Source organism: Opisthocomus hoazin, chromosome 13 (genome assembly GCF_030867145.1).
Source record: "Opisthocomus hoazin isolate bOpiHoa1 chromosome 13, bOpiHoa1.hap1, whole genome shotgun sequence".
Lineage (NCBI taxonomy): Eukaryota > Metazoa > Chordata > Aves > Opisthocomiformes > Opisthocomidae > Opisthocomus > Opisthocomus hoazin.
This window is the reverse complement of record NC_134426.1, coordinates 26,694,140-26,716,853: the sequence shown is the minus strand read 5'-3', so window position 1 is coordinate 26,716,853 and position 22,714 is coordinate 26,694,140. Positions and strand designations below refer to the sequence as shown.

The window sequence follows — 22,714 nt, the reverse complement described above, 5'->3', positions numbered from 1 at the left end:
GTCCACTCAGAGGTGAATCATCTTACACGTTACCAAATGAGACAACACCATAGAATGCACATTTTAAAATACCATTTATAAAAACAGAAATTTATTGTCAATTTAAAAAAAACAAACTGAGATTTAGTTTCTTGACAAAAATTATTCACACAGCATTCATGTTGTGATTTTTTATTTTATTTTTGAAATGAAACCATTGTACATTGTACAAACCATAACTACCGATGGAATAAATAAGTGAAAAATTATACTGCTGTACAACACACACACACACAAATCATAAGATGGAAAACGATTAGGTATTGAAGAAAACAAAATTCTTTACACCTTCTAACAGGCCCTTAGATATAAAGAACATTCCAAAACATGACAATGTTTATGTATGAAGATAGCCACCCAAAACCAATATTTTATACTGCCTTGTTGATTATTTTTTGTTGTTTTGTAAGTGCCAGCACTTTTTGGAATGTTTAACAACTACTTTCCCAAGCATAAAAATTCCAAGGAATAGTTCTGCTATAAAATGTTTGGCTGAGTAAATCGCTTATTCGGAAGGCCTTCCCACATGTTCCACAAACTCAGCTAATTCACTTACTTGCTTCTAGTTTCTTTTTTTTTTTTCCTTTCTTTTTTTTTTTTATTTATTTGTAACTGAAGCTCCAACATTCAGCATTGTAGCAAGGAAGCACTTCTTGATATTTGCACTATTTCTAAAACATTAGCTGTATGAGAACTTTCAGTCATCTTGAAGAAAATTACATCTCTCCTCCTGCTCCACGTCTCAATGCTTTCAATAAACCCTTTTACAGTGAGTTCATAAAACAAGTTTCTGGTAGAGATAGGTCCAAGCCAAAAAAAGCTGGATTTAGATCCGGCTTCAAACCTCAGGTCGATTTGAACTCGATGTTCTGGTTTGGTCCCATCTGTACTTTCTGGCATTAAAATGTGTTTAATCACATCCGTTGGCCCATAAATGTTATCAGGCACTTCAAAAAAAGACTAATAACAGTCTTATACACTATTTTGGATTTCTTCATACCAGATAATGTCAAAGTCTCTTCCTCAGAGACTGACAGTAACAGGTCTAAGGAACCCAAATCTATCTGCTTGTTCAGTTGTCTGTTGTCACTAGAATCTGGTTAAAAAAAGAAAAAGTTCTGAATGTATTCTGTGTAAGCTGTAAATAAAGCATTACTATTTTAGAAATGAAGCCTCTAGGAATATGGTTATGATGCCTCGTCTTGTAAGCCACAGAACCATGAACAGTTCTGAGCAGAAGCACAGGAGAGAAAAGGAAGTTCATAATTAAACCTGTTGATGTCAATAATGCCAATAAATGCTTCTATCTAATGAAAAATTTGAGGTATTTTTAGTGCTATTTATATATTTTATTTCTTCCTAAAGTACAGGAATTAGTTTCTAAATGAAAAGTCTACTTATTCCCTTGGAAACATCTACAAAATTAAAACTAAACACTTGCTGCGATGCACCTGAAGATAGGGATTAATTAGTAAACATGACTACTTGTCAAAGGTGGCATCAGATTTGTTTTGTTTTAGCATTAAAAACAACAAAAAGTTAGTAAATCAAAAATATTTAGGTTTGAATCTTTCTAGATTTGCCCATTTAATATATCAATAGAACTTCTCACAAAATATCACTTAAATCTGAATGCAATATACATACAAATCAATCGTCATTGACCAGCTACCCACATTTTAGGCATACACACAATTCAAGAGAGAATTCTACCGTTTCATTGCATATATTGTGCAAATAGAGTTTTTGGCTCCTCATTTCCTTATTTTCAGAATGTTAATGGACTTCATGATCAGACCAGAAATCCCAAAAACTTCTTAGGGAGCAGACTGCTTTCATGAATGATTTGCAATCAAATTTTATTCAGTTAAAATCCAAAAAGTTTTATTTCAACATAAAGGAAAAGTTCCGAAACTGAGTGTCATACGTTATCTGGAGTTCAGTCCTACAGACATCTTACGGAAGGTCAGTACCGGCTCCCCACTCCTCCCTCCCTCTGGTCCCTCCCCCCCTTCCCCATTGTTTTTCATAATAAAGTGGTAATTGCAAACGCAACACAGTAGTCTAAGTGCAAGCCATTTTCACTATTGGAGAATTCAGAAATAAATAAGCTTAATGAAGAGCTAATTATGAAAATGTATCAACTGGAAGCAATTTTTTTTTTTTTCATTTAAAAAGTATTTACAGTTCTTAGCTTACAAACTATATGCAACCATTTTCATAGCTGTGAGATCGTATTTTAAATTACAAGTTCCATCTCCCACACAAAGCGAATACAGACTAAGGGCCCGATCCAGCAATACGTGTGTACGTACGCGTGGATGTACACACCTGTGTAGGTACTACAGGGAGAAATTCGCAGTTCCCACCACACCAGGTGTTTATGCCTGGGAGCTCACCCTGGAGGTACAAAGCCACAGTAAGATCAGGCCCTCGTGACCCGACGCAGGTGGTTCTGCACTCCCACATACCACGAACTTGAAGGGAGCTGCACATACTTCGTGCCTTTCAATCAAGTTTAGCATAAGCACACTTCAACATAACTGGAACAGAAGGAACGTTTCTAACGATGATGTAGGGACTATGGAAACAACAAGGCTTATTTACAAGACTTGCTGAAAGAAAAAAAGAAACCTCATACAGTATTAACCTGGAACACAGAAGTAAACATCTTATAAAGAAACAGTACAATGAAATCCAGTTCAGTGAAAACATGATATCAAAAAAGACCAATTGAAAATAAATTCACTGTGCATCAATCCCTTTCATCCTATTTATGTACATAGTGGAACTTTTCTGTAAAGCAAGTTGTACCCAGTACAGAGATCTGGACCTAATACGTAAGTATTTTAACTGCTGTGTTATACTATATATTCAGATCTGGACTACAAATGGTAAACAGATCCTGTTAACTTCTGATGAAGTTAAGTATTTAGAAGACCAAATTTACAGTTGCGAATGCCACGCATTCAATAAAAGATCTCCGCTATAGCTGCTAAAATAAAATATCAAGCTCCTTTTTCTCCTTGGACTCCAAGAGTGAAAATGGCTTCCTGATCTGTATTTGTTAAAAATTTAAGCACCAGGGATTTAAAAATTAAAAACAAAACAAAAATCCCAAACAAAATAGAATGGCATTATACAAACATAGGCCACTTTGCAAAGGAGACAGTTGCAAAACAACTTTTAAAAGTTAGCACTGTTTTCAGAACACAAGGCACAAAACAAAAGCAGACATCACGCCAGAACAATGAACTTCACATGAAAGCTAATACCTGACCTGTACCATCCTTAAATATCTTACAATGTTAAATAGAGAAATGAAAACAAACAAAAAAAAAATACAGCAGCAACATAATTGTAATTTTGACTTTAGAAACAGTGCGTAGACCCCTCCTGAGTTGTTTACTCCAACCATTTCAGAGACAGTAACTTAAAAGTTCTCAATGTTTGTTTCACAGGAAAAAGTTTTCAGTGTCTGAGAAGTTAAACCTTTGTTAGGCTTTCTTGGATTTTTGCTTGGTAACTTGAAAAGTTAGGAGTTCTGTCCTCATCCAAGAGAAGATGCTTAAGTAAGGTTGTTCTATAATTAAGCCCACTGATGTACCTTACATAAAAACTGACCAGAAAAATCTATAGTCTAAATCTCTTCAACGTTTTGTTGGGAAGCCTCTACTTTCATCTTTTTAGAAGGTGGCACTCCTTCAGAGTCCTTAATGAGGGGGAAAAGAAAAACAACCACGTTATCATTGCACTCAAGTTCAGGCGCCACAAACATCCAACAAAAAGCATGAGCAAACTCCCCACTACATCATTGGCAAAATATTGGCATCCCTGGACAGCAGCATGACACAACCAAGTGCATTTGCTTCCTGAAATCACTCCTCTGCTTACATCTTACCTCAACTTCTTCACGCTTCTTGTCATCTACTGACAAAGCACAAAATTCTAGTTCTGGGCTAAAAATCACAGTGAATATTCCAAGCGACAGCCTTGACGCATGGTTATACCCAGACTTCCCTCAGCTCCACACTCGAGCACAACCCACACCAAGCACATATGAATTTTCTCCTGCTGTAGCCAAAGCAATCTCTACAGGACAGAACATGCCAGGTTTGGAAAGCGCAAGGTGTGCACTGAAACAAACCAACCACCCACAACGAAAACAAAGCGGTGCTCTGCCCAAGGATCTCGGTGTGAGGGGCACAACTGCAAGGGTAATTTCTATCGCTCACCCACCCAGAATTTTTCACTATACCAGTGAGTAAACATCCAAACATCTCAGCCACTTAATCTACAAAAATCAGCTTTCTTAACTACTATATGCATTTACGTTTATAGAAAGTACTTTACTGATGCATGGTCCTCAAAGGGGCCTGGCCAGCAGGTTAGGTCCAAGCAAATTTATTAACATGGAATTTTAACATTCCCTTACAAAGCTAACACAGACTGGGTCAGGAACCTGAAAAGTAAATCAGACCAATCTAGTCTTACTGTTCAAATTATGTGAAATGCAAGAAGCCAATCAAATTAGCCACAAAACCAGAGAGATGTACATTTAATGCTCTACAGCTGCTTTACTGTCATCACCTTTGGAAATCAGCCTAAATACACAGCTGGCCTCCTCACATTTGCTTTTCGGTAAAACACTCTTTTCCAAATTCCAAGTAATTGCGCTTTTGCGCTTAAAATTACCTGAGAGTTTTTAGATGCCTCTGTAATTATATCGTTTTCCCCAGAGGACTGAATTTCTGCTTTTTCTGAACTATTCATGGAATTTTCCATTGAAGACTGTGAATTCTGTTCATCAGAGGTATCTGAAACGTCAAGAAATAATCTTAAACCAACAAATGAAAGCAATCAGCAGGAGCTTTTACGTTGTCTTCCCATTAGCAACACCCCAAACACACAAATTTCACCCGCACGGACCCGTTAATGACAACACAGATAACAACTGTATGAACACAATGAATTTAGCTCGAACTCCAGGGCAGGCACTGGCTGCTGCTGGCAGGGTACAGCTGCTGGATCAGTCCCTAGAGGGTGCTAAGCTCCCGCACACCCCGTAGCGCAGAGCGATGCCAAAGCTATCAGCAAACAAGTTTCAACATCAACTTTGCAAAGCGGCTGACCGCAAGGAAACCTGCTTCAAATCACAAGGCAGCTACAAACAGGGCTGAATTATTATAACTCCTAGATCTAATACGGTGTAACAAAGCAGAAAGAATAAAGTTATCTGAATCGAAATCCAGCCATGCATTTAAAAATCCACTTTTTTGCTTGATACTTGATTTTAAGATAAATTTTGAAATCCAGCTAGAAAGCTAGCTTAACCATTAAGGTTGTAGAGTTTTAATTCTGGCGCATACTTGCAGAGAAGTCTTCCAACTTGTTATAGCTCTTACCTGCTTCCAAATTTCGTGGGGGTTTTTTTTGGTTTTTGGTTTGTTTGTTTGTTTGTTTTAAACCCTTCTCTCTCTCTCAAAGCAAGACTTACAGAGAACTCTGGCTTAAAGCACCCATTCACTCAAAGAGGGGACAGGAGCACTTAAAATGTGTTTACAGGTTAAAGAAGCCTGGAAGTTTAACACAGTACATCCAGAAGCAGAGACTCAACAAAAACAAACAAACAAATCTCACCACCCAAACCCCTTTGATCGTAAAAGGTCAGTTACATTTCCTTCAGTACCCACATCAAGAACAGCATAAGGACTGGAACCCATTTTTTTTCTTCACCTCATTTAAAAATCCATTTGACTTGGATGAATTCTCGGAAGTATGCATGGAGTCAAGGTTTATGAAGTGATCTCTCCACAGGTCCCTGACCCAAGACACATACAAACTTATTCTAGAGTAAGAGAAGCACAAGATCAAAAAGTTTTCTGGAAAACTTTGGTTAATGAACATGACATAACCATCGAGTAATGAAGATTTGTGTGGTGTACTGTATAAATAGCATCACAAGCATTTCCAAAAGTTTCTCTGACTGAGTTTGACACAAAGTGATGCCTATGATGAGCAGTTTCAAAGATTATATTCAGCAAACTCAGACAGAACCGTTGTCCTCTCCATGTCTCACCAGAAAACCATGTTCATTCTGATAAAGAAATAAAACCCCAAGGGTCGGAATGAATTTTGGTTTCAATTGCCATTGTGTATGTCTCAGCATACGTTGCAACTTGAGCTACGGAGTGCTCTGGGATGTGCCCATCCCACCATGACAAAAACACAGCTTCCACAGGGACAGCTCCTAGCTGCTGTGTTCTCTTCCAGTTGCTACCAACAGCCCCCACTCGCGCTGCTGCTGACCTTTGGGCAAGGGGATCTGTATTTTCAACCACCAAGCCCCAAGCTATTCCGATGCCTGCAATGGCTTGTTTGCACAGCTAAATCTTTTGAACGCAGCTGTTTTCTCTAGCAGGTCCACATTAGGCATTTCTGACCACCCGAACTGCCCCTTAGCTTTAAGCAACCTCCCTGCTTTCCGTGTAGTGACACGAGACAGACGTATGACATCATTAACCCTATCCCACTGAATAATGTCACAATTCCAGTGGTTTGATCAACCATAACACTTCAGCAGATAAAGAATTATTTAATAAATTTTTTAACATGGCATATAACCAATAGAACAAACCCCACGTTAATAACGAGTAATTGTTGCAATTACTTCTCCCTTTCATTTTACAGTAACTGGCTCTGGAACCAATCCAGAGAACTTGGTACGATTCTCCCTGAACCTAAATTTAGTCTGGGGAGCATGTATGCTATGTAACAACTTCACACAAGCAGGTTCAGACAATATTAGACCTAGGAGTAAATCCTCACCATTTACCGTGACCAAATATGCTAGCTGAGATCTTCTTTGCAGGATATGGCGTTCTGATTTATTTCAGTTTGGTGATGATTCAGTTGTCAAATTTTAACCCCAATTAACAATGACAATATTTAACATACTTCACCATTCTGGTATCACCAAGATAAAAGCTCTAAATTTAAATTGCTCAGTGGATCGACTGAGCTAACAACTAAATCAGGAGGGCATACTTTAATTGCTCTTCTATGGGAAGAATTCTGCAACCAAATCATTAGAATGGTGTTAAGGACATTTTTAATCTGTTATAATAGGATGAAGAAAATTACCTTCCCAAGAATATACATATAGAGCGTGCTTCAGTTACCCAAAATACCATTTAAAGAGTGGTTCAGAACAATCTCTTAACCCACGTGTATTTTTAATCTGTCCAAAACTGCAGCACAATATTGTAACACTGTTAGCAAATTAGGACAGAATCCAGAGCTAACTTTTGAGTAACTAACTAGCAGGGTTCAGAAGAAAGACAGCTTACATGGAAATTATTTTTTTAATTGTCTAAACTATAAAGTATCTCACCTCTATTTTACTTTCACGCTAGATAACAAACCTTCACAGATCTACAGAAGTAATACTTTCCAGGATTTGTGCGACTACGTGGTAGCAGCCATTTTAAAGATGATTTTAAATTATTTCTTCTTTCAAGACTGAGATTATGACAACAATAAACCAAGTATTTTGCTGTTTCCTCTCTGAAAAGACCCTGAGTGTCAGTCTGACCTTTCCAGTTGTATGGAAGGATCACTGGTAGGCCAGAGAGATTATGGCCCATTTTCACATACATGCTGAGAATTCAGAAACCATTTATTTCAAATTCTTATTATTCAGTTCTTAAAATTGATAAGCGAATAAATGATCCACCAAAAGATAACATTTTTTGTTGGGCTTTGAAGATGGTCTTTTCAACTTACCTTCTGAACCAGGCTGCTCCTTTGCTTCTGTCTGAGTTTCATCAGACTTTACTTCAGTGCCGTCTGCTTGTGTTGCCAAGTTCTGCTCTGGTGCTGGACTTGAATTACTACTGTTTTCTTGTTTTATTGGAGAAGCATCAGCTATTGAACTCTGGTTGCTATTGTCATCTGTTAACAAAAGAGTTAAAAACAAGAAAGCCTAATTTGACCAGACAAAAAGCACACCTTAATTCTTCCATATTTTTCCTCTATTATTCCCTGATAACACATGATATAGTCTAGCTTGTTGGGATCAAGTCCAAGCATGCAGACTAACACTACATCTTACTTTTTCCATACCACCACAATTTTTGCTCTTGCAGTCTACGCTGCAATACAGGAGTTCTCTAGCAGTTACTAAAAATAAAAAAACTTCAAGAAAACGTGCTCTAACTAACATTATACATTAAAACCAAGAGTGTTTTACTCAGATCTCACCCAAAAGAACCCAGAATTTTGTTGTACCAGTAAAACAGATCAACTGAAGCGACTGTCTCCTGTTATTGTTCATATAACACAGGGCTAATTAAATGTTCATGCTGCAGATTTACAAATACCCATCACTAAAATGTTCAGATGAGCAGATAGTTTTTGAAGTGTGTCCTGAAGGTCAGAAAAAAAAACAAAACAACAAAACACCCAGCAAAACCTCATCAATGTAAAATGTAACATCCAGTCCCAACAGCAAGTTTCCAAAGTGGTAATTGTCCAGAACATTCTCTAGCCTCCAAAAACTTGGATCACGGTAATCTTCTGCAGCACAGATCATGTCTCTGTAGTTACAGGAAATATTTTGCCTGTACTCTTTTCCTGTGAAAACCAGTGACAGCGGTCTAAGCAGCTCAGCTAATACTTTACGGATAGTGGTGGGGTGCAACTTCCTGTAATCTTTAAGCCAGTCTAACAATCATGGGTAACCAAACGGGAAGGTCCTGCTCGCTAAAGAAAAGTAACCCAGCAAAACACTCCAGTTAAATTACTAGCATGCAAGTCAATCCACCTCCTTCTGCATCTGTACCATCACTACATCCAAAGGACTTCACAAACACATAGCTGGTGATGGGACCATCTCTTCTCAGAGCAGCTTCAAGTCAGATCAGATTAAGTTTATCATTAAATTGTACAGTATGACTTAAAAACAAGCGATATATGATTAAAAAACAAGTAGTGTATTCACTTCATGGACGGGAGAAACAAGACTTCAGAAAATTAATTATAAATCATACGACCAAGGCAAAAGACGGGAAGTTTGAAACAGAGGAAAAATTACTCCAAATCCGTGAAAATCCTGCTCAGTCCTCTCATTGCGAGACCATACCCGGCTGTGAACATTGCAAAAACCAACCAGGAGGCAATACAAATGCAAATAAAAGTGAAATAAAAAATTTACAACCCACTAAAAAGTGATTCCCTCTTCCCAGTTCAAATAGTGCTGCGTTCTCAGCCATAATTGTTACCCAAGCACTTAGAAGGTAAAAAATTGAAACAGAGCTGAGGTGTGCAAGCTCCTCTGTAATAAATACCGGGCTAACACTCAACAGTTCACACTGTAATAAAAAATAAAAATACAAAATTTTGACCTAATAGTGCCTTGATTGGCAAGCAAAAAAATGTTTTCTTAACCAGTGAATGTCATCAACCTGAAGCAAAAGGAAGACACCGCAGAATCAGAGCTTGCTTTCTTGGCTCTTCTTTGTTTTGACCTGACTCACTTATAGAGTTAAAAAGTACGAAACCTGCACAAATTCTTGTAGGTGCCACTGAGGCTTTGGGGCTCTTTCAGTTCGTCAAGCAGCAAACTCGACAGAGTTACTACTTCACCTGAGTGTAGTATTTCGAGCAGTAGATATTTCTATTTTTACTTTCATATTTAGCTCCGCTAACATTTTTTTTTCCCTCACACACTGCCCAAATAAACACGGCATTTAAACAACTGTTGGTACATCCACAGAAGTCCAAGATACCAAATGAGTATCTGACGCTGTTTTCACTTTGACTCAGTCATCCTGTCCATACATCTGAGCAACAGAGAATTTGACACTCTTCGCATATACTTCCATAGCAGCGTAGCAGGGTAACTGGGGCTGACCTTCTCCCACTCACCATGCATGTCCATCATCCCTGGGGAGGAGCTGTTCTCTGGAGTTGTCACTTCAGAGCCACATTTTTCATCTTTGCCTTTTTTCTTATTCTTATTTTTCTGAAAAACAAAAAGTACCACAAACAAATGAGACTATCACCATGCCGGGAAATCCATGTTGCAATATAAAACCCTTCCCGCTCATTACTTCTGTAAGCATCTCACTCAATTTCAAGTAAGAAATAAACCCAAGGTAATAATCACTGACATTATCGATGCATTAGTCACAATAACTGCAAGGCTGTTTTTCTAATTGTACTCTTCATGAACACTACGATATATAGGTTTTTATCCAGAAATTCTAGTAACGGTTGGCCCTTCAACACATTTCTCATCTTCAAACAACTGCACAATTTTTGTAAAAAGTACAAAAGCTCTCAATAATAACCCTCATTCTATAAACAGGGAATCTGAGGCACGATGATTAAATGGCCTGTTGAAACTGCGTCAGAGAACTTGGGAGGCACTGGCTGCTAACTTTGTACTCAGTCCAAACAGCTACAAAAGCAAGGTCAAAAGAATCTCTGCTACACCAGCAAAAGGGAAGAACATTGCTGATCAGAGGCAGGGCTAAGATTCACAGAACTACTCTATTTCTGAGCTCGTAACTCTGCTCGCTGTATGGTTTATGCCTATCAGCACACCACTACAAAACTCAGTACATTCTCCCTTTCATATCAGAAAGCTTGTAGAATACAGCTAGACAACAGGCATGCATGCACAGCAGGAATGATAACAGATCTAGAATTTTAACACTAAAGAGACAGCTTTTTACCTCTTTCTCAATGACCAACACAGCAGAGACCTCCTCCTTCTCTACAACTAATGCTGTTTCTTCATTAAAACTAAAAAATGGATTAAGAAAAATCAGATTGGCCTAAAACAAGGAGCATAAGCAAGACAGTCCTACATGAACAATAGGTCACAACATGCTCGTGACCAAACAACAGTACGGACTGCAAGCATTAAAACAAAGGAAGAGACAGCGGCATCCATCACGTGGAAAATCTGCGTCTGCTAAGGGATGCAGCATTTTCAATTAAGAGGTGACGTAATCAGTCTCATAGGAGAAAGAGCCAGCTGCACTGCTTTTGGAGGATCCTGCATGCCTGCTGAGAAGACAATTAAAAGCCCGACTCTAGGAAGAACACTAAGCAGCCCATCCATTCGGATAAGATAGTGTCCTCCATCAAGGGAAGGAACTAAAACCACAATCAAATATAAGACTGCCAAAGAAATTCAACAAGTGGCACCTGGAATTACTTTTCCCTCTATCTTAAATTGACTATTATGCTTTTTTAAAACTGTATTTTTACTTCAGAGAACCCAGACTTTATTTCCCTAATACATGAAGCAGAGGTGAAACCACGTGGACTTCTTTACCCTTGCAAAATGAAAGTTCAGAGGAGATATAACCTCTCACAGTTGTTTGGGGTTTTTTTGGTTGGTTTGTTGGTTTTTTTAAAGGTAAAAAGGACACTTTTGCCACCAGAGAAACACTGAAAAATGACTGTGAGCAATTTAAGCTGAAAAGTTTGGTTTTTTTCTAAAAGGTTTAGCCATCAAAGTGGTGAGGTTCTACAACAGCCTTCCAAAACTAGTAGGAGGAAAGAGCCTAGCTAATTCTAGTTCAAAGAAATGTCAAAGTGTCTTAAGCACAACATGTGAGGGGGGGAAGTAATCTACTCTGCGTTCATTAAAATCAAAGACAACTTCCACCTGAAACATGAAGCAGTAAAAAAGATCCCATTCTCCTATTCCAGTAAAAGCAAGTACACTGTCTGCTCCTTCACAGGTGGATGAAATCAGACATAAAAGGATGTCCACAACAAAGTTAAATACCCAATATGACCCCTACCTGATATTTATTTTTAAAATATATGCACTTGTTTTAATTGCGAGAACTTCTACAGCAAAAAGACAGAAACCTTCTGACATTAAGCCTGCAAAAACTGCAGCTGCACAATGGCCTCTACCTGCAATGCACAGAATGTGACTGCAGGACACTAAAGTAACAGATCTTGAACAAGTGTCCCAGTTTCAGCAAATCTGGAGCTTAAACCTAGATATGATGGCTCAAAAAATACAACTAAAATCTGCAAATAGAGGCCGCTATATAAACCCATTCTTCTTAACAGAGAATCGGACTTCAAGTACCAGTCACCTTGAAAATTCATCCAGAAACTCACTAGAAATTCTATTTCAAAGTTCCATGGTACTCATCATGCGGGCATACCTTAACTGCGGGCAAACCCGAGCCTAAATAACTTAAATATCTCTCACACAGACAGCACAGCTTTCCCCCCCAAACATATTATAAATAATAAAATAAGCACTAAACATTTGACAACTGCAAAGAATGAACAAGTTTCTGTAAAGAAACCAGGAAAAGTTTCCCAATTCACAAGAATGTGTACTTCACAGCGATGCTGCTCAAGCATTGGGAGAGTACAAGAGGCTTACCACAACTCTGACAGTGACAGAAATCTGTAGTACAACCAAAAGTACAGAAAGACACAAACTCAGATAAAACAATGCTAATCAAACATAGGTCTTGAATTTGGACTTCGAGTAAGACAAGATCATGACACTGTCTTGTCTGAAAAAACCCATCATTTTACACATTTACTAACACAGTAGTTTTCTTCCAGATAGGTCTTAACTCATATTTCAAATAAAGTAAAAGCACATGACAGCCCAAGGAAGGAGTACCAAACTTTGGGTATATATCCTATCGTATAATCACTTTACTGTGGTACCATGGATTAGTTTTCTCTCTATAACAATATTCCAATTTATAAAATGAGAGCAATGTTCATTTTGAAAAACAATTTGTAAGCCCTATCAACTTTGATTTTTATGCTTATTTTTATGCCACATGATTGTATCATGGCACACGAACAGTGCACACTAAGAACACAAACATGATGCATGCATGAAACATTCATCAAGAGAAAATATACATTACAATAGAAGCATGTCTGCTGTATTGCTTGGGCTGGATATCTTAATACAAGCAATTCAAGCTCCACGGTTCCTACCCTTACTTGAGTGTTTCGCACCTATTTTTGAGCAAAAGAGCAGCGATGCACAGATAGAACACCTTCTCCACACAGTTCCAAACCAGTTACTTTCCTTCAAAGCTTCAGGCAGAAAGAGGGAAAAAGTAATCGATGTCTTGGCTTTACCTCCCTGCCTCCCAAGGATTATGTTAGAAAAAGGTTTCAAAAATCAGTTTCAAGCTGAATGTTTAACAGTTATCTGAGAATTGATCCAAGCTGACTCCGGGAAAGCTGCCACCCACTGAACCATCCAACGTCACTTTCTGAAGAGATCAGCATTTCCCTAGAGCTCTGCTATTCAAATGCTTGCAAGACCAACACCAGTCTTAGCTCAAAGGCTCAGAAAATGGAGAGCACATGTCTTTCGACTTGCCCTAAACGTGAGTGTCTACATCTTGAAAAAAGCAAGATATCTGCAGGATACTTACATCATCGACTTTAGGCTCTGTTACTGGTACCCATTTGTAAATCCTTAGGGATGTGTCGCCAACTGTCACCCACTTCTTCTCCCTATAAAATTACAATGCAGGAGAAGTTAAAGTTAAACTTCAGATTCAAAAGAAAGTGATCTACTATTGTAAGTTGTCAAGGATTTAAATAGGCTATTAAGTAGGATGATCGCTATTACATCGTCTTTAGTACTGCATTGTGCAAATCATTCTCTGCACTTCAAAAACTTGTTAGAGCACTGCTAACCTCCAGATTTCTCAGGGCTGTTACTTGACTAGGTGAGTAACTGCAGTAGCAGTAATAAGATCTGGATTAAAGATACAGTTAAGAAGAATAGCTACTGAAAATGCAGATTTAATGCCTACAGTTTTCACTTAAGTTTCTAGAGAGCAGAAGAGGTTTTAGACAGACCAGTGTGTTTTGATTGTCATGAAGCTGTTTAATGGTATTAGAAATCCAAATGCATTTTGATCATCTGAGGTTTATTTCTGGGTAGAAATTTGCCGCTAGCAATTTAACATTCACTCAACACTCCTGTCAAACAGCTCTGAAATTCCAGCCTTAGAACCAACAGCCGTATTGGTAGCAATATGTGCCGTCCTGCAGAATTCAGACTCTGGAGAGCCTAGCTCTCTTGGAAAGGAAAGGCTGAGGCTATCAGAGAGGGGAAAAGCATAACCTGGGGCACTCTGTGCAGACCCCAGCCAGCCAGCCACCAAGTCGTGACATTGACAAATGGTGAAGGAAATCTGGCTGGAGGGCGTCACTGCATTAGGGGGTCACACAGACACAGAGTGCGGAGATGGAAAGGATGCTGAACATTTAGTTAAGGGATGAATTCCTTGAGCTCTTTACATCAGAATATTAAAAGGAGGTCCACAATGCCAGATAAATTTCATCGCATTTATGTGATCAGTTTTCAGGTCACAGATTACCACTGCTGGTTCCTGGGTTTGTCATATAGCTCTGCAAATGGATCGATTAAAAGTTAACAACAAAGACCAATGCCATTAAATATTCAGGAACATCTGAAATTAATTTGACAGGAGATCTCAAGCATTTTTCTTTTTTAAAAACACATTTAAATAATAGATTTGGGATCCAGTTATAGATTTAGAAAAAAAAAAATGTTCTTTGCAAGATGGGAGAAGCTGGCTGTGACTCCAAGTATATATGATAGCTCCATTTTTAGAAAGGGCTTCCAGAATCACAAGCAGCCACATTGTACAAATGCCACAAACATCCTCCTGACTATTTGTTTTAGCTACTAAAGCCAATCTCATTTGTTTTCCCTTTAGAGCAGACACTTTCCTGTTTAAAAAAAACTTTTAAAAAAAGCTACACATGGCAATTTGAGAAGTTTTTGATCTGTCCACAAGGATATTTTAATTAAAGTACAAAAGTATTTCAGATTCATTTCTTTCCCACTGCTCTTCCGGGAGCACAGTTTTTCCTCAGTGTGTTTAGATAAATCCATTTGGGTACGCTAGATGGTTAAAGTACGTCAAACTCCAATTTTATACAATTTTACACTGATTTGGAGCTCTACCGCTAGACGTGATAAAAATGACAGTGGAGATGAGGGCATGTCAATAATGAGAGCATACTTAATTGTGAAGAGATGATAATGATATAATTTTTTTTTTAAGGACACAAGACAAACTAAACTTATTTCTACTTCGGAAAGCCTTTGAAGTTATGGATATAAAACCAGCTGTGGTTTTGTGCTGGGTGTGGGGGGAGGTGAATAAATGCTTTAAAAAAATCAAGATTTTAGTCTCTTCCTACAGAAATATTACTTAGAGATGCTGCACTGGAAAACCAAAAGTTCAAGATACCTGTTAGCATCTCAAAGCAGCCTCACACAGCATCTTCACTGGACAGACTGTAGAACACAGGAGGAAACCTATATTAGTAACTTTTTCCTTCTAGTATTAAAGTTAGCCCTGACATTTTAATCCTTTTGAGCTTCTTAAGTACCACTTTAAGTTGATAACCCTCAGCTAAAGGGATTTTTTTACTGAATTCAATACACAGTAATTCAGACAACAATGGGAATAAGGGTATTTTGTGACGGAAGTACACCAACATCCCAGTCCTGCGAACACCTATGGCTAAACAGAAAACCCAACATCACACTGCTATTATTCTAGCATTTTACATGTGTAAGCATTTACAGTATTGAACGTTTAGGACCATAAAGGTATTAACAAGAAAAAAGAAGACAACCTCCCCTAAAACTTAATAAAATCATTGGCAGCACAAACACAAATTTGTGAACAAACAAACGTAATGACTTGCAGACATTTAAGATCAACAGGGTAAGGTAACCTCAGGATTTAAGATGTTTATTGCAAATAAAGCTTCAAATATCATCTGTAGTACTTACTGCCTTTCCATTTAAAAACAAAACAAAACAAAAAAACCCAAACAAACAAACAACCCAAACCCTCAAAACCACTGCTACTCTGAACACTCACTTCTTATCTTTTGGACAAAGACACCATCCCAACTTGCTGATCAGGGACTTTCCTTTACGTTTCGTTAGAATTGACAATTTGCTGCTGCTGCTGCCCATCACAACACATTGGCTAAATGCTGCACAAACTACTAAATATTCTCGCTGACCAAATGCCGAAGTAGGAACAAGGAATTAATGAACTCTTGGGCCGATTCTGTTGTGAAGCCTTAAGCAGTTTCTCCACCTGTTTCCTGCCTGTAAAATGGATCGGCTGTTGAACCCATTCATCGTGAGACCCCGACCAGAATTCCACCCCCATAACTCTGTTAGACCTTTGTTAAGCAATCACCAGGCAATATTTTTATTGCACCATCCCCTGCTATACTGCATAGGTTGATCTCTATATCGACTGGTGGATTGGAATAGGTGGTTGATGGAACACCATCAACCTGACAGTTAATTAGGCTAAAAATGTGGCAATTATCAATTTTACTCGCCCATGTCTAGCTGAAAAACTCCATCACTTTACAAAAAAACATTTTCTCTGGTTTCAAACTTCTCCTGTTCCTCCATGAATGACTCAGGAGTAACAACACTGGAAAACGGCAAAACTTCAAATATATACAATAATATTTTTTCTTTTAATCTTCCACACTGAAAAGTACCTTAAGTATTTTAGTTATAGTAAATTCAGAAACTAACCAACGCAACAGAAACAAATCCTTACATTTATCTGAAATAGTGTTAAAACATTTTTAAATTCTGAACCGTATCTGCATAGCATTTAAAGGACAGCCAAGGATACGTAGGGTAAGCATTAGTATCAATACTTCTTTAGCGCTTATGCCCGAGGCATACTAATATCCTAGAACTTACACAATTATACACTCAATTCCCAATTCTAAATAGCCGAAGACTCTTAAATATACTTATATTTTCTATATTAACACTAAAGCTCCAAAGATAAATATCAAATTCCATGTATAAAAGTAATATACCAGTGAGCAAACACAACAGTGTATATTACACTTATACATGAAGTGTCCAGGCAGCTTCTGCAGCAGTAATGAGCGCTAGGAACATTTGACGGCACAGAAACAGAAAGCCTTTACTGCCAATATATTATCATTCAAGAAGAGGCTTTCACACTTGTTTGGCTTTTTACCACGACTATCATTTATCATAGTGATCGGTATTTACACAAGGATTTGCTCCCACATACCCCATCTTCTGTTGATGATCACGAAGTGACGTCATAATGCTGAATTTATCACATCACACTCACTTGCATTGCAACAGAGTTTGGTGAAAATCACAGAATTATGACCTCCCTGTGGGATCAAGCAAAGGAGAAAGGGGAATGGAAAGAAAATGCCATTATTATACACAAAAAGTGCTGTAAGATGCACAAAAAAAGATCTTTGTTTGAATCGTAGGCTTGCTTTTTGGAGCACGCCTATTGCTATGTAGATGTTTGTCTAGCGACTAACATGGAGTAGCCCCAAATATACATGGTGTTTCTTGACCATACTGCACATACAACATACCATGTAGCATGAACGGACAAAGACTAAAGGTTAAGGGCACCTTCTCTCTGAATTTATCTAAATATGGTGCATTACAAGAGTGCCCTTTAACTTGCACAGGCCAGCATGTTTTTAAGCAAGTTCTGCTACTTTCCATGTTGCAACAAGCACGTTTTCTTACAGTAAAGAGAAACATGGCTTACGCATGACAAAACTCTACCTCTAACATACATCCAACTTCCACTGAAGTCAGAGAGCATATCCTGGCTCAAAAAGAAATAATCACGAGCCAGAAAAAAATGTAGCATAACTGAAGCATGATAACATGTTTGGGCCACTACAGTACTTCAGTACAGTTCTCAGTACACATACACCAGGTATTTTTATTTCAACTGCCACTACATGAACCACAACCTTACCAGGCAACCAAACACAGCCAAAGCAGCTGGACTAAACCAGGATGGCAATCCGGCAGCAGCAAACAGCGTTTTTTCCAAAGGCACCATGATAAGAAGTTCTAGGTCATAACCACTTTCCAGAGCGAAAGCCTATTTTAAGAAGGAAGCACGCACAGCAAAACCTGCAGAAGCTCAATCTCAGAGCATTACATACCACACAAAAATATTTTAGCAAGTCTGAATGGAGACAGCGAACAGAAAAGCTACAGCAGCACTGTCTAGAAACTCTACTCTAACTAGCCACAGCTAGCGATCCCAAGCAATGGCACCGTGTAACGCGATCTCACTGCCCGTGGTGACTTTCCTCCTCAACCTACGCACAACACGCTTTGTTTTAAGCTACATCCCAAGACACGTCTGGTTCCACAGCCAATTCCCAGCCATAATAAATACTTAGCACTTTCTGTAAGTACGTTCATCAGCTGTCCAGGTCCACCTCTTCCTTGTAAGGTGCTATCGCTATCCCTAGATTACAGGTTTGATGGGTCAGAAAAAGGTCAAAGGATTTCTGCTCCAATTCAAGGACAATGCAACACGATGAGATTTCCCCGTTTCTGGGGCATTCTCTAGCTCAGGGTACCTGTCTCCGTCAGCCACACCACAGCTTCATCCTTCAATGTTTGCACAGCTGTCCAAAAGCTCAGCAGTGCTACGTATCCGTGCAAATTATTTCACTGCTTCCCAATGCCTCCTACCATTTATGCTTGCCTCCTGCCTGTTATTTGTCATTTACTAAATGTTTGCATTTTCTTTCATTTAATAAATCCGACTTTCATATACCAAGAGTGTTTCCATTATTTTTTCCAATGCTCGTTGACGGTACTGAAGTTTTTGCCTCTCTCTTCTTGAGAGATCATTTAGAATCTATACACACCCATCAATCTTTAAACACAAAAAACAATCCTGTACCTTTCACAGTTCACTGAGATAAATTTATCCCAGAGGATTTTTTTTGATAAAGAAAAATTTTAAGTATTGTTAAAAAAAAAAAAGTCGAACTACCCTCTTAGCCATGGAAATTCACCATTTCGGCCGCACACATACAACACAAGCACGTAATCTGTGAGACACGTGCTATGTGTTTTCTAAAATAGATACTCATTCACGAGAGTGGTTTAAACAAAGGAGATACGGTTACAGTAATCTCAAGATAAAAACGTAACAACTTCACTGTTTACTACTAAGTTCCAGTAATACCAGAAGTGCTAGGCACTCTACAAACACACAGGAAGATGGGGTACCTGCATCAAAGGGCTCACTGTCTAAGAACGAACGCATTTTCTAAGGAACCAAGTCTGCACTGATGGGAACTGCTTTCCAGCAGGCACAGCCAAAGACGTGGCAGCACAGGCGTTCAGTAACGTCGCACAGCAGGCTGCTGCACACCTTCATGGATCAACAAAGCTTTGGGCAGCACGCACCAGAGCCACTGTCCGCTCAGAAGAGTTTACAGCTCTGTTTGCCTCTCCACTCATCTTTGGCACGCAGCGCTCTGAGCGCACAAGTCTCAGAAAACTCTGTTCTATGAAATGCTGAATGCAAGGTATTTTAATTTTCAGCGGCTGCATTTCCACAGAAGAGCTGTGGATGGCAACAAATTGCTCCTATTATGCAAATGAAACTGCACACTTGGAAATTGCCTATGTGGCTCTTCTGAAGATGCAGGAATTGCTAGTGTGTAAAGTTCAATTTAACAAGCCAAGTCTTCTCAAAACATTTAAACCACAAAACACAGAATCTCTCTTGCTAGTTTCCCACTGTACTTGACTGCAGGTGGGGGGAAATCAAGATTCACCTTCACATTACGATTCCTTTAAAAAGCAGAAGAATGGTTCATGTAAATACTTGCGAGATGCACACACAAAAAGCTTTATGAATACTTCTGACAATAACCAAAAGAAACATAGCATGGTTCGGTACAGGAACCCTTTAAGTTGTCTCTCATGAGGGTTAAAATGTACAAAAATCTATTTATACTGTAAGATTTGTGTTTTATAGAGGAAGCCATAGCAACTGACATGATGGCAGAGAGCCCTTGCCAAGAAAAAAAAACATAAATTAAGCGTTTTGTTGAATGGCCAAGCTTCTGCCTCTACTCCTCTCTGAAATCCACAAACCAGGACTCAAAGGAAGTATGCTGCGCTCATGAATGAAATACCTTCAGACAAAATAGTCCCACATATCCAACAACGCTCCTGTTCGAACAAAAGTCCTGTCACACCTCTATACATTGTTCTGACCCTTCAAAGCTGGCCCACCAGTCAGCAAACAGCACTTCAAAACACCACCCGAGTAGCAGAGAGTTCCTGAAAGCAACCGAACTGCCGTGCTCGGGCTGCTCTGGCTCCCCACACAATGGCTGGATTCTTTGAAATCCCCATCTCGTGCCCTGCGTTACTGGACACACGTCCCGATTCTTTGTCCGGCTCAAGCCAACGGGCCCATTCATCTGCTCAAGGCCATTTAAAATGCCACAATCCACTTCGCTCGAATAACACACTTTTAATTTCGCTTTTCTTTCAATAAAAGCGAAGCATTAGCTGTGGATTGCAATGAAAGTGCCCCCTTATTTCACCAGGTTCAAAAAAAAAGCTGAGTTACGCAGAGTAATGCTAACCCAAGGGATTTCCCCGTGGATTTCAAGTAGCTGAAGAAAGTATTTTAAGATCCACGCACAAAGACTACTGAACAGCCAACTTGCTGGAAGAAAGAGACTCCCCCTCGAGTCACGCCGGCACTGCTCTTTCTCCCATCCACACACCCCGGACCGACCGTGCAGAACGCAGCAGTCGCCGTTTCTCTGCATTGTCTGAACACCTCGCGTCGATTTTCCTAACAAAAGCAGAAAAAATAACAATAAAAAAAAAAGAAAAGACAAAAGTGGGGAAAATGCCAAAACACGCTGCAGGCCTACCAGAAGGGAACTATTTCACCAGGGGTACAACCTTTAACCACACGACCTAAAACAAATTCCAGCGGCGATCCCGCGCTCTCTCCGGCCCTGCTCGGGATTTACAGCGGCGGGAGACGATCCCGCTCGGGTCTGCTGCGCTTACGTGCGAAGCTCGGGGAAGTTAGGAGGCAAAATAAATAAATGCGGAATAATTAAAAAAATAAACTTCAGGGTGCTTTACAGGGGGATTTTTATGCTCTTTTTTTTAAAAAAAGAAAAGAAAAAAAAGGAATACTACTTCTTTGAGCGCTGGCTCCACACAGAGCCTGCGGCGCAGCCCCCCCAGGCCCGCTCCCCGGGGCCCTTTGTAGGGGAGGGCGGCGGGAGGAGCCGGGCCCGATCCGCCGCCCCTCGCCGCCCGGCCCAGTCAGGGATCGGCGGGTCGGGGTCGGCGGGGGCCCGGCGGGGAGGGGGCTCGGCCGCACAATGGAGCCGCCTCTCGCCCTCACACGCCGCCGCCGCCTTCATGTGACTCGCAGGAGCGAAATGGCTTCTGGGTGCCGCTGGCTCCCCGCCCCCCGCAGCCGCCGGGCGGGCTCCGGCCCCGTGAGGGGACGGCGGGGGGCAAGGGGGGGGGGACGGGCACGGGGTCCCGGCGCGCGCGGCCCGCTCACCATTTGCGCACTTTCTCGATGGCCGCCATCACCCGTTTGATATCATCCTTCGCCCGGCTCCGGGTCTCGGCCCGCACCGACCGGCCCGACATGCTGCTGAGGGGCGGCGGACGGCGGCCTCGGCGGGGAACGCGGCGCTCGGCGCTGCTCGCGGCCTCACTCGGTCCGCCCGCACAATGCTCGCTCCGCTCGGCCCGGCGCGGCGCGGCTGGGGCTCGGCGCGGCTCGGCTCCGCCCGCCCGCCGGGGCCCGCGCACTGCGCATGCGCCTCGCGCCGCCGCCGGCGGCCCGCGCGCTCGGGGCTGAGGGGAGAGGCGGGGCCGGGCGGTGTGAGGGGACGGCGCGCGGCGGAGCCGGCCCGCGCGGTGTGAGGAGACGGCGGGCGGCGGAGGCGGCCCGGGCTGCTCCCTGCCTGTGCCGGCATCGAGGGGTTAGAGCCGGGAGAGGAGGAGAGGCGAGGGGGGTGAGGAAGGGGCCGGGACACCTGGCTCCGTGGCTGTCCCCGGCACTGAGTGGCCACACCGGCGGGGGCCCGCGGAGGAGCTGCCGCCGTGGGGGGACCGGCGGGGCCTCCCGCGGAAAGGTGCCCGCCCGGGGGAGAGCTTGGAGGCTTCTCCGCGGCTCCGCTCTTGCCCCTCCGCCCCGGCACTGCCAGGGCTGCGGGACCCCGCGGGCGGGGAGCGCGGCTCCGCGGCCTTGGGGAGCCTCCGGGGGGGGGGGGGGGGGGTCCGGCGGTGCCGGCTCCCTCAGCTCGGTGCTCGGGTGTCGGAGCGGGGTCCCGCTCCCGGGCAGCCGGCCGACGAGCGACAGCCGCCTCCAGCCCTTGTGCAAGGCGCGGTGACAGCGTTGCAGACCTCGGGCGCGGGGACTGGCAATGCTTCCTGTTAAGCAAAACATCTGCCTTGTTAAACAGGGTACTTGATAAATCCGTAATACACTTTTTTTTTTTCGTTTGTTTTTCACTAGTTATAAGGTGTCTCGGCTGCCTGAAGTAGTTCCAGTAATTTCCATGGAATGAGGCTGATTTTAAGTAGCGGAGGGTCTGCTCCGACACAGATGCGTGGAAGTACATGAACGTATCGGTAAATGAGCAGAGTTACATGAGGCGATGCTCTGCAGAGAATACCTCCTGTCCTGTGCTCGTCGTGGTGCTGCTGGACTCCTTCATTAACCTGCATCTAGTGCAC

At 41.3% G+C, this 22,714-nt stretch overlaps 1 protein-coding gene across 1 annotated transcript; it reads right to left on the bottom strand.

Moving 5' to 3' along the window:
* Positions 1-2,052: 2,052 nt before the first annotated feature.
* On the bottom strand, positions 2,053-21,735 carry BCL7A (BAF chromatin remodeling complex subunit BCL7A). Its single transcript, XM_075434613.1, has 6 exons — positions 21,528-21,735; positions 13,494-13,575; positions 9,967-10,063; positions 7,825-7,992; positions 4,735-4,856; positions 2,053-3,751 (listed from the first exon to the last, which is right to left on the bottom strand). The coding sequence occupies exons 1-6, from the start codon at positions 21,617-21,619 to the stop codon at positions 3,680-3,682; spliced, it is 633 nt and encodes a 210-aa protein (XP_075290728.1). The 5' UTR covers positions 21,620-21,735; the 3' UTR covers positions 2,053-3,679.
* Positions 21,736-22,714: the final 979 nt, after the last annotated feature.

Excerpts from the sequence above, each read along its gene's own strand:
- BCL7A (XM_075434613.1), bottom strand. The coding sequence starts at position 21,619 with ATGTCGGGCCGGTCGGTGCGGGCCGAGACCCGGAGCCGGGCGAAGGAT. Across the intron at positions 13,576-21,527 it reads ATCGAGAAAGTGCGCAAATG|GGAGAAGAAGTGGGTGACAG; the intron begins GTGAGCGGGCCG and ends GTAATTTTATAG. Across the intron at positions 3,752-4,734 it reads AGGCATCTAAAAACTCTCAG|GACTCTGAAGGAGTGCCACC; the intron begins GTAATTTTAAGC and ends CCCCTCATTAAG.